General features: G+C 47.4%; 1 protein-coding gene across 1 annotated transcript in view; it reads right to left on the bottom strand.

The window, feature by feature from the left end:
• Positions 1 to 968: 968 nt before the first annotated feature.
• The window catches only part of STS (steroid sulfatase), an 81,053-nt gene continuing 59,549 nt past the window's right edge, over positions 969 to 22,472 (bottom strand). The window contains exons 7-9 of the mRNA XM_035029675.1: positions 21,755 to 21,914; positions 15,234 to 15,355; positions 969 to 4,159 (exon numbers count right to left, since the gene is read on the bottom strand). Of these exons, the coding sequence (XP_034885566.1) occupies positions 3,786 to 4,159; positions 15,234 to 15,355; positions 21,755 to 21,914 (656 nt within the window). The 3' untranslated portion in view covers positions 969 to 3,785. The remainder of the gene's footprint in view (positions 4,160 to 15,233; positions 15,356 to 21,754; positions 21,915 to 22,472) is intronic.

Below are 22,472 nucleotides of genomic sequence, written 5' to 3'. Positions count from 1 at the left end.
TGCAATCCACCTCTAAAAAGATGTGATGGATTTGCCGCGTAAGCCAAACAGCGCTATCCTGCAAACTCATTTAGAGCATTTGAACCTCATGAGTAGAACCCCAAGGATGACCAGGGCGCTAGAGTCCCCCACTTAGACCCACTGGTGGTGTCCTGGAGGGAGCCTAGATTTAACGGGGACACTGACATCACACAGCACGTTCTTTGAGGGCTAACGAGCCCATAATGAGGCTCGAAGCCAGCTCGCAGCATCTACAAGTCACCACGCGTCATCCACACAGACCTCTCCCTAAGGACCCACGTTAGCGTTTGTGCAGAAGTGCTGGGTCAAACGGGAACCCACGTGGGGCCCTCTGTGCCCGCACTCTTCCTCGTCCTTCTTACCGCTGCCGAGCTTGATTCTGACCCGGCTTCGGTCTTCCAAAGGAATCCCGTCTCAAGACCGGACGAGAGATCAATGTTTTCTGTTTCTCAGTTTCGACCCTGCAGACTTCTCTGCTGCAAATATCTCATGAGCACAAGAGGTGTTTCCCCCACGTACAGGGCCACTCGAGACTTTGACGTGCACACAAAGGGAAAACATAGTAAATAGGTTTTAAGATAATGACGTGTTGCGTGTGATCCTAAAACACGTGAAAACACATTAAGATCCTATTCTATGATTGTATGGGTACACAGGTGTATGTGATCTTCAACCTTCAATGTTCATCTTGTTCCTTCTGATTTTAAAGGGAATTAAGGCATTTTTCACGCGCCCCCGAAAAGACCTGAGGCAGTGTGCATGTCCGATCAGATGGGAGGGGCTGTTTTATTTCCTGTCTGTCTCCACACTTCCGACCTCTCCCTGCGGCTTAGGGATGCAATCAGTATTTGTCCCATCGAAACCCGTAGCCCCCATCACTTCAGACAGTCAACCCTCCACATACTTGCTGCATCTAGTCACGCGAGAACACAAAGCACTACAACACATTTCGTCGCCAAGGAAAATTTTATTTTACTTTTGCATGGACATCAGAACGGTGTTTTCAGAAACCTTAAGCAGGTGCGTCACTTTACAGACGGCATCTCTCAGACGTGGACCAAGTCCTTTCCCTGCATCTTTTCTCCCCTCTCCCCTGTACGTCCTCCAGGACAATCCGATGTCTGTTTCTTTTCTTGAATCCTTCACGATGCAGGCTGCGATTCTGCTTTTCACGCAGGGTTACTGACCTTGGGAAATGAGGTCTGTCCATAGTTCCTGTTTGCTTAGCATGTTAGCTAGGACATGCTACGAATAGAAAGCCTTCTTTCTTTTAAAAGAATCTGTTTAAAGCTCCAAAACCCAGTTAAGGTTTAGACGTACAACTCAAGAGGTAATACCAGTGAGATGTTTTGAAAACAAGTAGCCTCTTACAGACTCGTAAAAACAAAACAAACTAGGTCATAAAGAAGGCTTGCTAGGTGTCTGCTGAAAAAAGAATTCCAATGTCCTGCTGTGGACCCCAAGCAAAACTTTCAGATGGCAAGTGGGTTGAAACCTAAGAATTATGCTTATCATGAATAAATTTGATTTTCCAATACCCTGATTCATAACAGTCATAAGTTATTTTGAGGCCAATAGTTTTTTTTTAAGATTTTATTTGCTTATTTGAGAGAAAGAGAGAACACAGAAGCAGGGGGAGCGGCAGAGGGAGAGGGAGAAGCAGGCTCTCTGTTGAGCAGGGGGCCCGATAGGGTACTCGATCCCAGGACCCTGAGATCATGACCTGAGCCAAAGGCAGACGCTTAATCATGTGAGCCACCCAGGCGCCCCTTAAGGCAAATACTTTAAAGCTGATTTTATTTCTAGAGGTATATGTCCTTCATTGGCTGCGAACATTCAGTACAGACTGAACAACTCTACACATATATACGTATTCACATATTCTATAAAAGTGCTTCCTTTCACTTAATCCTCCAACACACATCCCCACCCCCTGAAGTGTTGTCTAGAAGAGTCCACTTGCATTGAGTGTGTTAAACTTTGAGTAAACATGATCAGCGTAATACCAAAGTTTGTAATAGTGGTTTTAAATAGTTTCTGCATAGTAATACCAGCAATAACCCCACCCCGTTATTAACAAGCTAGTACAGTCGTTAGCGAAGGTTCCTAAAGCAACAGGACAGATTCTCAGCCACTTCTGGAGTTAGAAATCCACATGAAAAATAAGAAACCCGTTTGCTCGCCAACTTTCAACCTTTCCCGGGGAGGGGAGGAAAAAAAACATCACTCGTAGGTTGTAAGAAAAGAAAGATGTAAAATGTGAAATCACGGATCTCAAGAGGAAATGCAGTAATACTACTGGATTTGGAAGTTCTTCCCGGGGTGGGGAACACGTGGAGAGACGTGTGGCCCACGGTCAGGGCGTCTGAGAGCACACATTCTCTCCACAGGGCCACGCGGGGTCCAGGCTTTGCATCGATCTGCCGTTTCCCGGAACGGAGCAAACACTGGGCCAAGAGGGAATGCTCAGACATGTGCACTAAAGAGACAAATGGATAAGCACGGAACAGCAGGTCCTCTCCACTGACCCGAAAAGGAATCCCCACGATACCGTTGGCAGATGTCTAGAGTCTGATCGAGTGACATGAGCATCCTCTACTCAGGTGCATCCTCTCCTCCGTGGGGGCTGGTGGTGCAGACTCAGGACCTTCCTCCTACAGAGCCACTGCCCACCGCCTCCTACGTGGCCTGCTGATGCCCTGCCCCTCAATTACTGATGTCGGAATAAGCAGGATTAAAGCGAAATTGTACATCTCATCGAGGACGGAAGGCACAGGTATTTGTTAGCCACACAATACAAGTGTAAAAAACAAAGGTACCTATATGAACTACTGTGGTCTCATCAGTAAATTCTGCAAGAACGAAAGGTATCATGATATCGTGCCAGGGTCATGGACTGCTTACGAGTTCTCCCCGCCGAGTAACACACTTTCCAGGCCAATAATTCTGCACTGCATTGGGAGGGATTCCTCGTGCTATACTATCCCCGAGGTAGCCTTTATCTGGGAACTTCCATTCACCAAAGAAACAGTAAAACCCAAATATAACACTATAAAGTATGCAACGGAAATCCATTCAGGACAGATTTGTCTTGGGATTATGGTTCCCGAAGGATTTCACAAAAAAGTCTGCTGCACGAGGAAAGTCTTATCTGTGAACCTCTCTTGCTTTTACCTAAATAGTGTGAAGCTTCTAGTTTTATAGTTCAAATATCTCTGAATTCCCGAGGAAAGAAAGAAACTGTGTATCTGTAAATATATCTATCATGCATAGTTTTTAATATGTGCTCTAAATAACACTGATAATAACTGCCTTCCAAATCAAACTGCAATTGAGCATCATCTATTATTGGTGAAGAAGATGGTCCTTTACTCATTCTAGGTTGCATATATTAAGATTCAGTAAGTGCTGTTTAAATGCTATTCCGTTGTTTATTGGTGTGCCAGGGAAATCATGGCGGCCGATGCACCACAAGGCATCGTGGAGTAACGGCGCCTTATGCCATGGGTCCGCTCATCTGCAGAGGAGTCAGCATGATACCTTCTGCTCCTCACCACCCACCTGACCCCCCACACTTACGGGACTCTAAGAATTTTGGCCACGGAACCTCACGTCTGGCATTTATCCCTGTGTATACCGTAGACTTTGCTTTCGCCCTGGCGTAACCGGGCGGCTCTTGACGGAGCCTTTGGGCAGTAAGATGGAGAGAGGCTCCCAGTCCGAGGTGCCGACAGGGTGCCGGGCCTCTGTCCCCAGACGTGCACCTAGCGGCTCGCCCTCCGGGCCTGTTCCTCCCGGTCACACTGGCAGGACAGCCCGGAAGACGAGCAGCACATCTGAAGCCACGGCTTCCAGAGAATGTTGCCCAGTGACAGCTGATTGGGGACCTCCTGCAGGGTCTCGGCGTGGCGGTCTGCGGCCCGCCGCATGACGTCGACGATCTCCTGGAAGCGGGGCTCGGTCGTCGGCGATAGCGGGTTTCTCTCCCTGGGGTCTCTGGAAATATCGAAGAGCAGCGGCGGGTGATGCTGGTTCACAAACTGCCCGTGGCATAAACACACGTGTGTGGAAAAGCACCCGTTGGCGCCCTCGGGGCTGAACTTGGGCGTGAAGAAGAAGGCCTTCCAGACGGACGTGCCTGTGGTTTACAAGGACACAGGTTGGCGTGGGGTGGGAAGCGCCCTGAGCCTCACCGCAGCAGGGAGCAAGCACACACACTACGCGGCCAAGTGCTTCCGGAACGCGGGGCACCAGATGGGCGTCTCGCCCTTCCCGCTCCGAAGAAGAACACCATAGCCCCAAAAAACAGCAAGAGCATGCATTAAGCTGTAACGGCCAAAGAAGAAACGGTAAGACAGACAGAACGACGGCTTCTATGAGGCAAATTTACACAAGGTCACCGTGGCGTTTTCTTCTGATGCACAAAAATCTCTCTATTTCCTCCCATCTCCTTCTTCCTCCTCTTCCCCAACCCCCAACGTCCCAGGCAATGCTGTGCAGGCAAGAGAAGAAAAAGCCTGTGAATCGTCTGCTCAGAGAAAACTCAGCCGGGATGGTCGTTTGGGTCTCATGGACTTTACAGCTTGGAACCACAGGGCAGACATTCGATAAACACACACACACGGACAAACAGATTATTTTTGTTTGTCTCTCTACCACCCAGCTCTACCACCTAGCTCTAGCATTTCCTGCTCTCCAACCTTTTCAACCTGTGGCCTCTATTTCCGTTTAAAATTAAGAGGATCTGGGGCGCCTGGGTGGCTCAGTCGGTTAAGCGTCTGCCTTCGGCTCAGGTCATGATCCCAGGGTCCTGGGATCGAGTCCCACATCGGGCTCCCTGCTCGGCGGGAAGCCTGCACTCCCTCTCCCACTCCCCCTGCTTGTGTTCCCTCTCTCGCTGTGTCTCTCTCTGTCAAACAAATAAATAAAATCTTTTAAAAAATAAAATAAAATAAAATAAAATAAAATAAAATAAAATAAAATAAAATAAAATAAAATAAAATAAAATAAAATAAAATAAAATAAAATTAAGAGGATCTTCCGAAAGAGGGAGGAGGCTCCCTGCTGACATGTACAGAAGAGATGCGAAAAGCACACGCACACACACACGTGCACACACACGGCCATCACACACGATCTTAAACACGCGAAGACCTCGGTGAACATTTTATTTTCTCTGCTCTGAGAAAGCCTGAAAGCAGCAAATCAAGAATTAAATGAGCCTGCTAGCGAGGATGGGGAGGGACCGCAAATGGGCAGCAGAAGGGAATGTTCTCAGATTAGATTGGGGCTGGGTGCGCACAGCTCCACACATTTGCTAAAAATTGTGGAATTGGAATTTTAGGGTGCATAAGTTATTTCTTAGTAGAGCTGTTAAAAATGCCAAATTCGGAGAATTCACTGACCCCAGAGTAGGATGGTTACATCATTTAAAAATTAAGTTTTTTGTTCTTTTGTTTTAATGCCTGTGCGGGGCTTGAACACATGAACCTGAGTTCAAGAGTCGGCGGAAATCAAGAGTCGGATGCTTAGCCAACAGAGGCACCCAGGCGCCCCTAAAAATTAAGTTCTTTGAACATCAGGTCTGTGTTCCGTTATACTCCCCAAGTATTAAAATTTTCAGGAAAAACCTGCTTTACAAAAAATTGTTATCAAAAAACGGATTCCCTATTTATTCCAGAATGTCCTGAGTCTGTGAGGGGCTGAGTGCTCATCAAACAGCCTCAGAGAGAGCTCAGCAAGTGCCTTCCTTCGTGAAAAAAGTGGCAGGTAGCGAAAGAATTAGCAGCTACTGACCTACTGCAATCAGATGCAGAACGAGAATGTCGAGAATGTCGTCCTCTGCATTTTCCTTACAGCGCTTTTAATGTAAAGCCCTGAAGACCTTCCCACTGTGTGGCATCCCATATGCATTTATTAATCCACTTCCATAATCTGCATATATTCTGGTGCATATTTAGTGACCAACCAAGGCCAATACAAAATAAACCAACGGAAGCAACTTAACACAACTGTAGTGGGCGTCCGCGTTGTATCCAAGCAGCCCCTGACCTCAGATGAGCGTATGTAAGGGAACGTGAGCCTCTCTGTGGTTTTGGGGGGCAGGTGGGGGACGTAGGAACCACAGGGCAAGCCCTGTGCATGTGCTAGAAATGAATACATTATGGGGCATCCGTATCAGGACGCCTCCCGCCTTAGCCTCACTGATGTCGGGAGAGACCATCCCGCACCTGTCTCACCTCCCAGGTGCTCGGCACACCTGCCTTTTAACGATGAAGTCAGGCAGACACGCCAGGCTGCAGACACCGTTCCCTGAGCACCCTCTCCACCAGACCTTTTCAAAAGCACATGGCTTTCCTGAACGTTCTCTCCATCCACTCCTCTTTTCCCCGTGTCCTCACAAGTATGACCCATTTCCTTTAGGGCTCTTTCCGGCTACCCAGGCCACAGCCACTGAGAATGCATCCCCGGTCAGGGTCATGAGGGCCAAGACTGTTACAGACAGATGTGTGCGGGAATCCCCTCGGGCAGCTGCCGATCCAGAGGGCGTTTCCAACCTGACATTCGAGTCAAGTCTCGGTGTGTTTAAAACCCCCAGAGAATGCAGGCTCCCGAACAAATTCATTTTAAGGGCCCGTGCTCCCCGCTTGCTTTTGAAAGCCATGCACACAGAGTCCCATGATGACCACCTTCGCTCAGGCCTGCCCGGTTGTGAACTGCAGAACTGACTTAAAGGCTGGGCAGGAAATCTCCAGCATCCTCACCCGGGAGCAGCGGGGGATCGCTACCCAGCCCGGACAAGTGTACAATGAAGAATTCATTTTTCTGATTCTTTGCTTGTTCAGTATGCTCTATGTGGTATGTGCCTTTTTATTTTCTGATCTGAAATTTCAACATTTTTGCAAAAAGATCGCTTATTCTCTGTGCTATTTCTTTGGACCATTTTGGATTTGCTCCACTTAGAGCAATGGGAATACATTTTATTGCACGTAGGCTCACAAGACACGGACCCCGTTCCATTCATTATTCACCAGGAACCCAGGAATCCACATCTTCAGAGCTGCCATTTCAAAGGAAAACACTACATCCCAGGTGTGTGATAAAATAGGAAGGATCTGGTCACCTTATAATGCTAACAGCTATATTCCGTCCTATCTCCCAAAATTATTTTGATAACGTATTTCATCCTACATTTCTCCATATACTAGAAAAATGTTTTCTTTTAAATACATTTTTTCTCTTGTTAAAATTCCACTGTAATCTAAAGAAAGACTGTTCTTCTCACCTCTGCAGAGCCTCCTTGAAAACAGAACGGGTTTCCTGTTTCCGTGGCTCATGTCGTACGATCGGCTTGAACCCCGGCTGTGACGGACAGCGTGGGTTCTACTCTCAGCCCCACTGTGTCCCAGCTGTATGATGCTGGGCACGGCTGTGACCCTCTCTGTGTCCCACTCTCCCCTTCCGTGAAGTCGGCATAATCACAGTCCCTGCCTCGTGACATTGCTTTGAGGGCCCTCAAAACCCCGCTGCTACCCGGAGGGGGTGCACAGTGAAGACCACGTACGAGTGAGCTGTGAACATAAAGCATCCGTCCAAGCAAGACACGCAGTGGATTCCCTCTGCTCTTAAATCCCTTCACTGTCATACACGTCTTAAGACACTCCCCACCCCCCGAAGGATTCCTAAAGAGCATGGACAATTAAATGTAAGTGGCTTCAGCACACGGATTCTTAATTCATCACTCGGACCCAGGCTTCCCGTGATGAATGCCGTCGGACTGCTAGGCCTGGCAAGATGTACTGTGGACGCTTGGAGGACTCCGTGTCTATACCATGCAAGGCACACACAGACACTGTGGGTTTTCCGTCTGGCAGGGTTTCCTGCTACACCGCCATCTTGAAGTTCTTCAAGAACCGTTTCAATAACGCTTTGTTTTTGCACCGCGGGGGGCCCACACCCGAGGGACCCCAGGAGTGCCCCCTCAGGAATGCGGACGCCATCTACCGATGTCTGCAAATCCGTCCCACGACCCCCAAGCCCACAGCGAGCTCCCTGCTTCCAAGATACACCTCAAACAGCACACCGTCTGCTCCCCTATCCTCAGCCATCCACCCTACACCAACGCCCCCGTTCCCTTCTCAGACCCAGAAATGTTACATCGGGGGTCCCACCTGGAGCCGCCCGGGGGCACCAGCATCTTCTAACTCAGTACGCACTCACCGTGGACCCACACCTCGTTCTTCTTGACCCCCCAGGCTCAATCCCACCTGTTCACCTTAGCCCAGACCCTGAACGGTCCAGCACTGAGCCAGTGGATTACAGGTCCGACTGCTTCCTGGCTGGAACCCCATATGAGAACAGTAGCACAAATGAGGACGCAGCTAAGGGCTCTCGGTAAGAGCATCTGCCTCAAATCCAGGCAGGATTTCCAGCAATCCTAGCTCCCCCAACTGATGGCTGATTGTCAGAACAAGAAACACTCCCTTTGACTAACTCTCCGCTGTAGAAACAAACCAATCATTGGGGAAGAGAAATATCAACCCCAGTACAAAATGGGTACATGATGCATGCTAAACGCCCTGCCTCTTGCTCTTTGCCTCTGTATGTTGAAATCCCCCATCGTTCAAGGCTCTCCAACAATCGCCGTGGGCCTGTCCGAATCCCAGCGGGACTTGATCAGGGTCTCTGTCTGCTCACCCGTTCTCACTACACATTCGCTGTCTGTGGACTCACTCCATTTCCTTCACTCTCTGAAAATGAAGGAGGAGGAGGAGGAAAAAGAGGAGGAGGGAAGGAGAAGAGAAGAAGGAGGAGAAGGAGAAGAAGAGGAAGTAGCTCCCATTCATGGAGGGCCAGACTCAAAGCACACGGCGTGGCCACAAATCCAACTTTGCCAACGACTCTGTTGTAATATGCATGCCAATTACGCAGCTTCCCACACCTGTGTGTCCCCATCTATAAATGAGAGAAATACCTGTGCGAGACACTATTACCTCTCCTCTGAGCCCTCCGCACTCAGCAGGGGTTACCTGGACACACAGACACCCATAATGAAGACACCACTTCCCGGCCTCCTTTGAAGCTAGGTGTGGACAGGTGAGCACCTTCTGGCCTGTAGGATTTACTTGGGAGGGTCTGCATATCTTCCTTGGGAGAAAACTGACCTGCACTCTTTTCCTCCCATCATTCCCACCCATTCCTCCATCCCGCTGCCCCTCGGTGGACACTGCCATCATTCATTCACCACACTCAGGAAGCTGCTCCACCCTCCAGATGGTGGGGGGGAGCCTGGAGTCTGCAACTCGAGACTGCGTAGACCATCCACCTCTACGTGTCACTCATGAGATGGACAAGGGAATTCCCCCCACCCCATGTACACTACAGTTTCTTTGTGTTTTCCTGTTACAGACGAACCTGACACTAATGTAATCAAAACCCCTTTAAATTATAAGGATTAGAACAGGTATCAGATGCAAAGTGTGCAGTAGGAATGTCTGATAGACCGTGGATAAGGAAGAGACGCCAAGGTTTACGGTTATCGAGTATGTTTTCAAAACACAGACAATGGCCACAAGAGAAAAAGGTGACAAATTTCAAGAATAAAAGATGAACAGAGGGCAGAGTGTGTTACCACATACAACACAGTTTTGCATAGAAGATGCGAAGATAACAAAGACTTGTTAAATAGGACGTGCCTTGGTTGGCACTCCAATGTCCCTGTAGCAAACATCAGGTCCCAGAGCACACAACAGCAAATCAGGAGCAAGCTCCAACATCAGCAGGCATCCTGAGAGAACGGGGATAGGCCCTGTGTCGAAGAGAGGAGATGTGCAAGCCAGTGCAGACAACCGATAAAACGGTAGAACCCAGTATGCAGGCTGAAAAGGGCAGAAGACAGGACGTCTGGTAAGATGAGAACAAGCCGCATTCTGAGCTTCGACCGAAGAAGGTGCCTGAACATTCAAAACACTGTCTTTTTTGGTATTTCAGAAAGAAAATCTAATTTTGATTCACTCTGTCTCTAGAAGGAAGTAACTTTTCATTTCTTCCTTGAAGATTTTATTTTTAAGTAACGTCTACACCCAACGTGTGGCTCGAACTCACAACCCCAAGATCAAGACTCGCCAGCTCTACCCCCTGAGCCAGCCAGATGCCCCAACGTTGTCACAAATTAACCAAAGTCACGGCTGACACTTTTTTCATCCATGATATTAATGAAATCTTAGGTCAGGCATATGAAAGCTTTAGTAGAAAAATGGATGTCTCTTTTAAAGATTTTATTTTTAAGTCATCGCTACACCCAGCATGGGGCTTGAACTCACGACCCCGAGATCAAGAGTCAGGTGCTTCATGGACTGAGCCAGCCAGGCGCCCCTGGATGTCTATTTTAAAAACTGCCTAATACTGTCTAATATAAGAGAATACAAAGTGCCATAAGAAAATATATGTTTAATGGACTACATTGAAGAAAACGAAAAATCCATTTATGAGGGTTTTTTTTTTTTTTTTCCCCATTAAAGGAAATGAACAGCCGGGAAGTGCAGCTCGTTCCTGAGAGCCTGAGCGCTAATGAGATAAAATAAATGAAATAGAAGTCTCACAGTTTCAGGGAAGCCTCCTCCATCCTCGTACATCCCTTGCTCTCCCCGGGTTGCCACAGTGGATCCCGCTGTGTCGTGGGACACCATCGGGCCCATACGGCCACAAGTGTGCGTAGGCGTGCTGTCCCTTCCACCGGGCTCAGAAGGCACATACAGCAATGCGTGCGTGAATGCCTGCAAAGGCTGAGCTCACGGGCTGCGGCTTTTGGTGCAGGGATTCACACACCAAAAGGAAAGCCTGAGACCTAACGTATATCCCTCCAGTGGCTGCGGTCTATCCACCTGCCACACGCGTCACAGCAGAGGGCAAGAGCCGTCCTTCTCAAGGTTAGCTGAAGGACGAGCACATCCTTAGCAGGCCCTCGCTGCAAAATGCCACAGCCCATGTCACCATGGTGTCGGCCCTTGATATTTTATTTCTGACCCTTTAGATCCCAAGTCTGACTGACGATCAGACAGGGAAAGGCTTCCGGCGGAATGAGTCACGAAGACGAAAGCCAAGCACAGCCCTGCTATCCTGGTTAACCGTCAACCCATGAAGGCATAAGCAGCTGTAAGTAGGATATTCTCTCTTCTTAGGTGTAGTTCAGAGGCAAAATTAATTTGTTAACTGTGTGGAAAATTTAGATGGTCCACAAAGCGAGCATTTTTCTTTCCTTAACCACGGTCATGCTGTCTTGATTTTAAACCTTACTTATCTCTTGCATAGGTATGGGAAACAAAAAGGAGTTAAAGAAATCTGCATATTCATTACAGAAATTCTAATAATAAACAAGATTACATAATCGAGAAAGAATAAACCTTCCTCATCCCCTACTTTGGAAAGTAGGCACCTTTTAAAAAGTTGGATATGAACACATTTCTTGAGAAGGAATTCTATTATCCTACAGCATTCTGTTCTGATTTTATTTTTTTTAGTCACAGATAAAAGTTTCCAGAAAACTTGAACTGAAAACATAGCTGGATTTGTGAGGCCCTGTGGGTTCAGCAATAGGATAACCACATCCCGTGGATTTTTGTGTGACCAGCTCTGCTGGGGGCTTTCACACATTCACATGAACATTTATTTTATATGCTATAGTCAAAAGCTTAAAAATCGGGGCGCCTGGGTGGCTCAGTTGGTTAAGCGACTGCCTTTGGCTCAGGTCATGATCCCAGGGTCCTGGGATCGAGTCCCACATCGGGCTCCCAGCTCAGCAGGAAGCCTGCTTCTCCCTCTCCCACTCCCCCTGCTTGTGTTCCTGCTCTCACTGTCTCTGTCTCTGTCAAATAAATAAATAAAATCTTTAAAAAAAAAACAAAAAAAACAAACAAAAAAAAGCTTGAAAATCGGTAACAGAATCCTAGAGCCAAGTAGGTACCTGCTTTCTAAGATAAATTTTATCCATAAAACCAATTTGTCATTACGCTGAATTTTTAATAGCACTGATTCATATGCCCAAACTTAAACCCTAGACTTATAATGCACATCGAACACTCCGTTTTAACTCAAAATTCCCATTTTAATGCAAGAAAACTTACGCATGTTCTAATAATGTGTTTGTAAGTTCTTTTCACAATGTAATGGGAGTAATGATACTCACTCATGATTAAATTATGTCATTCAACTTGCTGAGACAACTAAATTATAAAATTATTATAATTACAGATTTATTAAATTATAGAGAAGACATTGTATATAGCAGTTAAAAGGGATTCATGTTTCAAAAGGGTGGAAACAGAATTGTAGCTCCATGTGTTTGGAAAATAAGTATTTAATAAGTCCGGAACACTCCGGCCTCCAACTAATCAGGACAAATGGTAACTGGACCTTAACATTTGTGGTCAGGTCTAACATACCAGCACCAGTGACCTGCTGCTAAGCCAGCTCTTTCTGAGGGAGGAACAAAGCCCGGATTTGCTGTGTCTGCTGAATCCCGTGGGGTAAATATGCCCAGCATGGACTGACTTGAAGTTAGCCATGGTTTAACGGCACACGGGGAAGATTCTCGACCAAGCACCCCTACCTGCGACTAAATCCTGATCCTATATTTTCTTTTCTTAAGATTTTATTTATGTATTTGAGAGAGAGAGCAAGAGAGAGAGCATGAGCGGGGGGAGGGGGGGAGACTAGAGGGAGAAGCAGATTCCCCGCTGAGCAGAGAGGCTGAGGCAGGACTGGATCCCAGGACTCTGGGATCACAACCTGAGCCAAAGGCAGACGCTTAACCAACTGAGCCACCTAGGTGCCCCTGTTTTCTTTTCTCTCCTTTTCCTCCCCTGTTTTCTTTTCTAATAACATATTGTGAACTCAGGTGCAACCCTCTTATCTTTAAGACTTATGGACAGTGTCCCAGCACCTAGTAGAACTATCACCGGCAATCTCCTCCCAAAGTAGATCTGCGATGATCTCAGCCGACCTACCCAACTAGTACTACCCAAGTCCATACGGACGAGAGTCCACTTCCCCCACGCACCTCTGCATTCCTAGCATTTGACCCCGCCGGCCGTGCATCATGGTCTAGGCTGTAACCAGCCGCCCGGCAGGGCATTTGGTCTGTTTTGCTCACTGACAGACACTCATCCGAGCATGGAAGGTGCCCCATAGCAGGTGCTCAAAAATATTTGTAGAATAAATAAATAGATGCAGTACTGGATAGACACTCCCAAAGCCATGGGAGATCGTGGACAAACGCCGTTACTGAGTTTCAGATATAACGTCAAAGCCAAGTAAGAGATGGGTCATAAAAACCATGGTGTGTCATGACCTCTTAGCTGGATGGATGCCTCCAGCACTGAAATACCGCCCTGTCTCCTTTCCTGTTGCCGGTTCAAGGCAGCAGATGTTCAAGAATTGCACAGGAGGAAATGTTACTTGGGTGTGTCTGAGAAGCAAATTTTAGCCCAGCTGCCTGTCACAATCTGGGTCTTGTTTTTCTCACGTACTCTTATTTTCTGTCTCTCTCTGTCCCTTTTGTCTTTCCTCCTCCACAGAGTGTGTTTCTCCAGCCCCTGATCCAATATGTTCCTTCGGCTTTTCCGACTGGGGGTCAGGGGGGGTGGCGGGGGAGTGCTGGCTTTACAGAAATGCGGTTCCATGAGGTTCTGGACATGCTATCGCATTTCTTTAATCAGCCAAGAGTCACAGAAACTTCATTCTGTGCATTTACGGCTCCGTGTAAACACAAGCGGGAAGGAGGACACCTCCCATTCACTGGAAGACTCACACCCGACTGTGTCGATTATTTTGAACAAGAAACCGTTCCCTACGGATATTTGGAATTACAGACACACTGATGAGATCAGTATAAAGAACGCTTCCTGGTCTAGAACCTTAAACTCATGCTTCTCTCATATTTATCTTCTGGAAAACATTGCAAGGAAGCCACCCGGGTTTAAAGTAGAAACTCTGAAGGGTAAACCTACTGCGATTTCTGTGGCTAATGGAAGGGTTGTGATTTTCCACTTTAAACAGAATCGTGAGGCTGCTCTTGAAACAAGCCCTTGGTGAACTGGCTGGGTGTGCAGGGTGGGAAGTGGGAGGTGTGGAAAACCAGCATGAACATCATCCCGAGTTCAACAGTGAGCCCTCAGGTGGGAGGTCCGGCAGAGTATAGCCTCCCAGAGCAGGACCCAAAGCACAACACAGAAAAAGGGGAGTTTTCTTCCACCTCCGAAGATGAAACGGGAAGTCCCTCCTCGACATCTACCTGCCGCAGGTACAAGCCTGGCAGGAACTGTTTTCCACACACTCCCACGTCTCTTCACGATCTGAACATCACTACGATTCTAAGTTTAAAGACACGGGGAAAAAAAAAAAATCTAAAGCCTATCCCCGCACCGAGGATTACCGCTCGGTTGCATTTGCTCCTTTATGCCTGGGACAGATACAACCCCAAACTGGTATCAGAAGACCCAAACGCCATCCTGATTCAGGTAGAGTGCATGGTGCAAAGAACACCCAGTCTGGGACGTACGAGGACCTCGAGGCATTTGAACTGAACGTGAAAGGTCTGAATCTGGCCCAGGCCCCGCCATGGCTGAGGCTTTGGAGAGAAAGCACAGAAACATCTAAATGCCATTCTGCTTGACAGCACAAAGCTCCAGGAGGGCACAAAGCGCTAGAGAGAGGGCACCGGGGTGGTGTTTCAGGGGGGCACTGGACGGCAGGCGCTGCTAAGCTGCTAAGCATTCCCCAAAAGGCAAGAGAAGGAAAGTCCTTCCAGGCAGAGGATGCACAAACACAAGTCGCGTGCCCCCTAAAGAGGAACGTTGGTTTGGCTCCAAGTCACAGCGAGAAGGGACTTGTGCTACGGGCTTGAAGCTGGGCAGCCAGCCAGCAGGCCATGAAGGATGGGGACCACCGTGCCCCAGCTGCAACCTGGGGCTTCCTCTGCCTAGGAGGAAGAGCCACTCGCAAGTCAGGGCCAGGGTCCGCTGATGTCGTGCCTGGACTGTGGCAAGACCGGAAGGAACAAGACAAGTCACAGGAGGAGGAGCTCGAAGCGAAGCACCGTGACATGCGGATGCATCCCCCAGCCTTTACAGAGCAAAGCACTCTTGCCATCTCATCTCCTTGCACGGCCCCAGTGGCGGACATACTAGAATCACGGAAAGGTCTGTTTTACTCACTATTCCGAGGGCTCCAGCGCACAGCGTTTAAGTAGAAGTTGCAGTAATGGAAGAGAAACTCATGATCGGAGAGTTGGGTCTTCCCTTGAAGCAGAGGCATGAGGTCCCGTCCATCGATGATTCTGTAGGACAAATGTTAGACAGGCATCAGCTGGGGAATGGCCACATCGTCTTTGGGCTAAGTCGCCCCAACCTTTGACCTGTCCTTCCAGCAAATGAGAGCATGAGAGAGTCACCTAGTTATAATCCAGCAACCAACACAAAGAACACTCACTGACCCGTTGGGCACCATATGCAACTTCATGAAGCCAGTTCTGCTCTTGCATGAACTCATTTAATCCTGCACCATGAATTGGGACCATTATCATCCCGCGGTGATGAGTTGAGGAGACATCAGTCAGAAAGCGTACATGACTTACCCGAGGTCATGGGACTGGGACCAGCTCATGGGATGCAAACCCAGCTGATTATTGGGTATCGGTGCTCTCTACTGCTCTCCCTGCTGCTCATCCTAAACCCAACTTCTGCCTATTGCCTTGGCACAGAGGAAGCTTCACTCACAAAGTACATAGCTCTATGGAAAATAAGAACATCTAACAATTTAGGTGACAAAGAGGTAATACAGAGCATGGCCACAACTTGGATTGGATAGACGTCCGTGGAAGCACATATCTAAATCAGAATGAACTAATTTGTGAATAAATACTAATGACAATGATACTAAAAACCCTCTGGATGCATTGTTCCCAGATGCAAATATCTCTTCCAGGCCTGCATGTGTAAGTAGACCAAGGGGAACTTTCCAGACTGCAAACATTTGATAATATCCAATTGGTTATGAGAAAAGCAGATTATTAGGCATTTAAAGAAAGGAAAAATGTACATTAAGAGCCACTAGACCAACGGAAGCCATAGATACCATCAGGCCCCATCATTAACACTAGGGACACAGAGCAACTTTGAAGGAGTCAGATGGTCTCACCTGAGGATTATCTTCCTCTCATTAAAAACACGCCATCCCTATCATCTCTTATTATGAGGAATTTAGAAACTGGAAGGCAGAGTTGGCTATATAATTTGGGTTAGCATTCTTGAGAGGCCCCACGTCCCTCAAGCTTTGTGTGTGCTTTATTTTGGTGTCCCTAAAACCCCCATCCTATAATTACAGCCCTGTTGCTTAGCACTTCTCCGGCCCCCACCCTTGTTATTAATCTCGAGCTCCACAGAAGCCTACAGACTGAAAATATCCTACTATTGTGAGCTAAAAATAAGAACAAAAGGCAGACTTGGCCCCCTTCCCAAGCCCCCGCTTCCGTTCGCCATGACAGGAGGAGGAGGAAGCAAGGTAGAGAGACGCTTCTATTGAGAAACAGTATGCTCTCTGAAATACTCTTTCTATCCCGAAATGGCAGTCATTGTGCTTTGGTCCTTTCAAATCCCTTTCGAGAAAGACTCAGTCCGTACTAATATGCAATCCTGAATAGGGTGGAAAGAAAGAAAGTGGTGCACTAGAGTGAGAAGGTGTAAGTATCTGAAGAGGAAAAGCCCCAAGCGGTGAAAAATGACCCAGAGGAGGGGACAGAGGGATGCAAAACGCGCCCCCCCCCCACCCCGGGACCTCTATCTCATGTAGAGAGCAGGCCTTTCGAGGACCATTCAAGATGGAGAACCCATCTTCATTCCCAGGACACAATCTCTACCTCTATTTCCTTGTGCTTTAGATGTAGACCTAGAGCTCATTTTTTTTTTTTTTAATATCTTACACCTAATGTGCTCATATTCTTAGAAACGGGCAGTAAATCACACGGCCATGGAGAGCCACCATTGAAGAGAGCTACAGAAATATGACCTGTCAAAAGGGGCTCGTTTCTGCCATGAAAAATGGAAAGGGACCCTACTTGAGCTCAACTTTTAAATGGTGTCTAAGCCATCAAAACACTTGGGATTGTTTTAAATCGCATGTGTGAGTCACAGTTAGCCGTGGCCATAATCCGAAGACAGCACATGACCCCTGACGTTGCCCGTATGGAAATGTTCCCATAACGTCACAGCCTGGGGCACCGGGGCCGAGGTTCTCTCAAACTGACATGAAGCCAAATTCCACATTCCTCGGACGTGGTGTTGAATTTGGAGAGTGAGGTAGGAATATTCCCCATGGGCTCCTGTCCCACGACACGGTCATGATTTCAAGCATTCATTTCCAAGCACTGTGCATTTCAGAATGTCAGGTCAAATTAAATACCGTGGGGATGACCTTCACATCATTGCAGAGAGCATGTTTTGGGAACGTGCCCAGGCTACAGTGACCCTCATTCCCCCGTGAATGTGCTGGCCTCTCTCTTAGCTCTGAACCAGTGAATCGTCTGCCCGAATGTCCTTGCCTCTGCCTGGCCGGCTCTCAGAAGGATTTGGGGATCATATGAATAGAGAAAGCTTTGGGGGTGAGGGGACAGAGAAGAGACAGTTTTGGGGGACTGACAAAGAGGTTAATTTGGGGCACAATGCTACCTGTGCAATATTCAAAATAAAGTGATTTCTTCAATGTAGAAAGTTTATCTTTCATAAACTAAGGAAAATCCCAAGAAAACAGAAAGATATCTTCATAAAGGAAACCCCAAGTGACCCGAAAGTTATAACCTAAAAAACACCTCCCTTCGTACATATTAAACTCACTGCCTAACTTGAACATAAAGTAAGGTCAGTCGTAAGCGGTGGTGCATACATGAAGAGTTTCACCTTTTATTCTGCAAAATGCAGAGGAATTAGCTTTATCTGTAGGACTCTACTGAAATACTCCTCTAGAGCTATCGGGCAGCAAAATTAAACAGGAGAATGAAGTCACTCCCCTTGTCTTCATTACACAAAACTGGTATCAAGCATTCAAGCACTGATTTCCTTTCTTAACTTGAAAAAAAAAATCACATTTTAATTTTATTTTCTTTATGGGAGAGGAGACCTAAGTATTTCACCTTCTGTAAAATGTGATTCTCAAGGATGTTGGCACCCCCCTTTTCTTCCCGCCCAGCCGAATCATCTCTGGCCAGAATATGGATGGTTTCCAAAGGTTTAACCAATTAGGGCGTGGTGCAATTCTTCATCACCAACATCTGTGGACGAGGAGCATCGTCATAGGCTTCCTCTGACAATATTCTATCTGCTTGCAAAGATGTGACTGATGGTAAGGTTTTTCATTTTTGGGAATTAATACATTTCATTATACATTCTTCTTATGTACATCCATGTTGCTTATGTTTAATATCACACACACAAAAAAGGGTTGCCCTCCCTTTATTTCCAGAATCAGCTCATTTGGAGACACAGGGGGAACAATTTTTTCTGAACACGCCTGAGATAATGGCCACCAAAATTCTTTTGATAAACTGTGCCGCTGAACGCAAATGGATCAGTGAAGTTACGTGTGAAGGAAAAATTCACGGCAGAGAGGAATCTCATGCGGGCTCAGCACGGGGTCGAATGAAAGAATTATTCTCCCAGTAGCACTGAGACTCTGCTGAACGAGTATCTCTTATGTGTATCCCCGGAGCCCTGCTCTCTTGACTGAAGTAGAAACCCTGCATGGAAGGGCTTCTCATCTCCCACCGAGCTCTGATTGGTCAGGAAGGCCACCCACCAGACTCAAAATTGTTCTTAAGAATGACAAGGTTGTACCTGAAGGCTAGCGGTCTTTTGAATAGAAATCCTCCTGATCCCACAAAACACACAGAAAGATGTGAGGGCACCTCATTAAGTCCTCGTCAGACAGCTTGGGGTTCGACCCTTCAAATGAGTTTATTCTCCTGAGAAATGTAAATTTAATACTGCTCATGCAGGAAATCAGGGAAGCTGACCTCCACCAATCTTTGTGGGGGAGAGTTAAGGTTATCTTCTGAAGAATAGATATTGTGAATCATTTGTAGATGGATATACATATGGGGATGTTGTCCGGATGCTTTCATTGAAAAGTTTTGATGATGTTAATACACCATAACAATATTTTCCATAAAAGAGCAACAGTGAGCCTGAGAGCAGAATCTGTCAACCCCAGCACTACTAATATATTTGGCTGAATTATCTTTAGTTGTGGGAAGCTGTCTTGAGCTTTGTAGGATATTAAGCAGCATCCCTGGCATTGGGATGCCAGTAACACTGAGTTAAGACAATCAAAAATATCTCAAAGACATGGTCCATGGGCCCTGGGAGAAAGAGTCACCCCAGTCACCCCAGTGAGAATCACCAAGTTAGATGTTCCCAGTCTCAAGGGCAGGTATATGAGGATGTTTTCTGGACCTGGTTGGTAACACGATTTAAATCAGACATTTTGTGACTAATTTTATTTCCATGAAGGATGTGGACAACGCAGTTCTGTTTCCTTCTCTGTGCGGTCTCCAGGATGACGGTAGCATTCTCTGGGGCCTTAGAGCTCCACCCAGAGATAGCATCGTTGCATTGAGCTGGATCAACACACATCAATGAGATCCATGAAAAGCATCTTCTATATTGCAAAGGCGGTTCTTACCAATGTCTTGGCTCCCACATGAAATATTTTGGGCCTGCCGAAGAGGGAGGCCGCTTTTTTCTTCAGTGGGCACATACAATGAAAACAGACTGACCTCCATGAGCCTCAGACTGGCGTGGGCAGGAGGCCGGAGCCACAAGATTTCCCTCAGCAGATTTTCCTCTTTGCCTCTGACCTTTCCCTTCCCTTGTCTTTCCCCGATTGCATCAAAGCCCATTTAAAGATACTGTGAAGGCAAAGGCAGCGTGATTTGAAGATTATGAGCCATGAGAAAAAAAAGTCATTAATGAAATGGCCTGAACACTCTGTCTGCACTACTTAAGGAGACACTACGTGTTACTCCAAGGCTAAGAACAAGGGCCCATGAGTAGATGAGACAGAGCGTGAGATTCCTGGCTTCATATAAGGTAACACTTTTTATGACCTCCTGCTGTCATGTTTTCCATCTGTCACTGAGGTAGCAAAGGACTAGTCTGACCAGAGTAAATCCTAAAAGTGCCCTTCAGCCCTCCCCCTTTAGGATTCTATGATCCCGGATGAACGTTGACCGTGGAAGAAGAAAGAACTGCGCTGATGTACTTCTTCCCTCTCAATGTCGCAGGAAACCCGACAATGGCCACCATTCATGCACTTACATGCTCTCCTGCTCTCAGTCTTTCCAGGAAGCCTGCAAGGTCAGTGCCCTGACCGAAGCCACGTTCCAGATGAGGAATCAAGGCCCACGAAGTGAAACACAGACCCAGCGGGGAAGCCAAGATCAGAACCCAAGCAGGATCCCTGCTCTTAGACACAGTAGCAGACGCTCTTAGAGTGTGGCCCAGAGACCCACAGGGACCCCCAAGACCCTTCCACACGGCCCACACGGCCAATACTGTTTTCACGAGAATACCAAATGCTCTCTGCCTTCTGAGCTACGGCTCCTGCAGGAGCGCACAGTGCATTCCTCCAGTGGATTCACGGCGGGTGATGACATCATCACTGTCCGCGGATGCAAGGTGCACTTGGGCACTCGTGTGTGTTCAGAATTTTTTCAGGTTTAAGGTCTCCTACGATAAATGTTGACAGACATAAGCCACATATACAAAAGGTCTTTGGGTTCCTCAATGACAGAAGAAGTACATGGGTGTTGAGACTGCAAGGTTTGTGAAGGGCTGAGCTGTCCAATGTTGCCTAGTCTCTAGCATGTGCGTGTGTGTGTGTGCTGGGGACGGGGGGAGATACAACTACAGAACAAACTTCAAAACAATAAGGAAACAATAAACGGTAAAACGAGCTTAAAAGCAATGGGAAATGAGCAAACCTATCCCGGACTCAGTGCTGGCTGAGCTGCGCTCTCCTCTCTGTTTCCTGTTTCCTCTTCATTCTGCTGGCAGCTGAACTGAAACAAGATGTGCAGCCCCGCCTGCATGACATTAGCCTGGCCTGCCACCAAACTAATGAAAACAATTAATCTGCATGGTTCACTAAAAACTCTTCAGGTTGGTAATAACACTTAAGAAGAAACCATTGGCAATGTCATATGAAGTTGTATTTAAATTCAAGAGAAAGACGTTTCATTTAGAACTTGCTAAATGAAGACACACTGGGAGGGAGGGCCGTTGACGGGAGAACCAGCTGCCTTTCTTGCTGCCGCAGCAAAGAGCAGCTGAGTGGGACCCCAAGCAAAGGCAGGGGAGCCAAACATGGTGGGTCAAAGAGGTGGCTGCCCACCTGCCCTGTGACAGGCCCGTGGAAGGCACAGCCGGGACAGACAGGATCAGTAGGACGTTGAAAGTCGAAGACTCGTGAGAGCCAACACAGACACCGCACCTTGCCGCTCATTTCCCACTGGGAGAACGGGATTGACGGCTTTTCTGCGTCGGCGGCCCCATCAGTGAGCCCCCTAACTGGACGTGGATAACAAGTCCATCTGGAGATAACAATGACGTCATGCAGGCAAACCAGAACACACTTGCCCCTGTGAGATCTGAATGACACAATACCAACTGCGTCTGAGTCACAGTACCTGTCCTTGGGCAGTGGAGATCCTGCGAGGTTGACCACCGTAGGAAATATGTCCATGTTGCTCGTTGGCTCGTCAATCTCTAGCCCAGCCTTTATCACCCCTGGCCACCGAAGAATGCCCGGAATCCGGATACCTCCTTCCCAGTTGTTTGCTTTCCCCCCTGGAAGACCAAAAAAAGAGGCAACAGGGAGACGTATGTCTTTTCAAAGCTTGCTTTAAGGCTCATTTCAGTATACTCTTCCAAATGTTCAGCATGGGGTGGGTGATTTGGAAGAGCCAAGTGCTCTAATTACATGGATTCAATAAAAATTTTGTGAGCAATACAGCATACATGGTGGTGAAAAAAAATACGACATGGTCCCTACTATGCACAGCACAGGCCAGCATCGCCTAGTGGTCACGAGCTATGACTGTCATCGGGGAAACTCAACTCTCAGAGTAAGAAAGGACTCAAGTCAATGACTATGGAGTCACAAAGTTGAAATTCTATTTCTACTTTTGCCAGTGGTCATGGGCAAACCAATAGTACCCCAAAATGCCCATGTCTACATCCTCAAAACCTGGGGATGTGGTACCTTTCATGGCCAAAGTGCTTAGGATTGTGGATTATCTGAGTGGGTCCAGTGTGATCACAAGGGTCCTTAAAAGGGGAGGAGGGAAGCAGGTATATGGTATATCTTACAGGGGAACCATATCCCCAGGATAATCTGGAATATGA

The sequence above is a fragment of the Mirounga leonina genome, unplaced genomic scaffold (genome assembly GCF_011800145.1).
Source record: "Mirounga leonina isolate KUSES-001 unplaced genomic scaffold, KU_Mleo_1.0 Mir_268, whole genome shotgun sequence".
Taxonomy (NCBI): domain Eukaryota; kingdom Metazoa; phylum Chordata; class Mammalia; order Carnivora; family Phocidae; genus Mirounga; species Mirounga leonina.
This window is presented reverse-complemented; position numbering and strand designations above follow the sequence as displayed.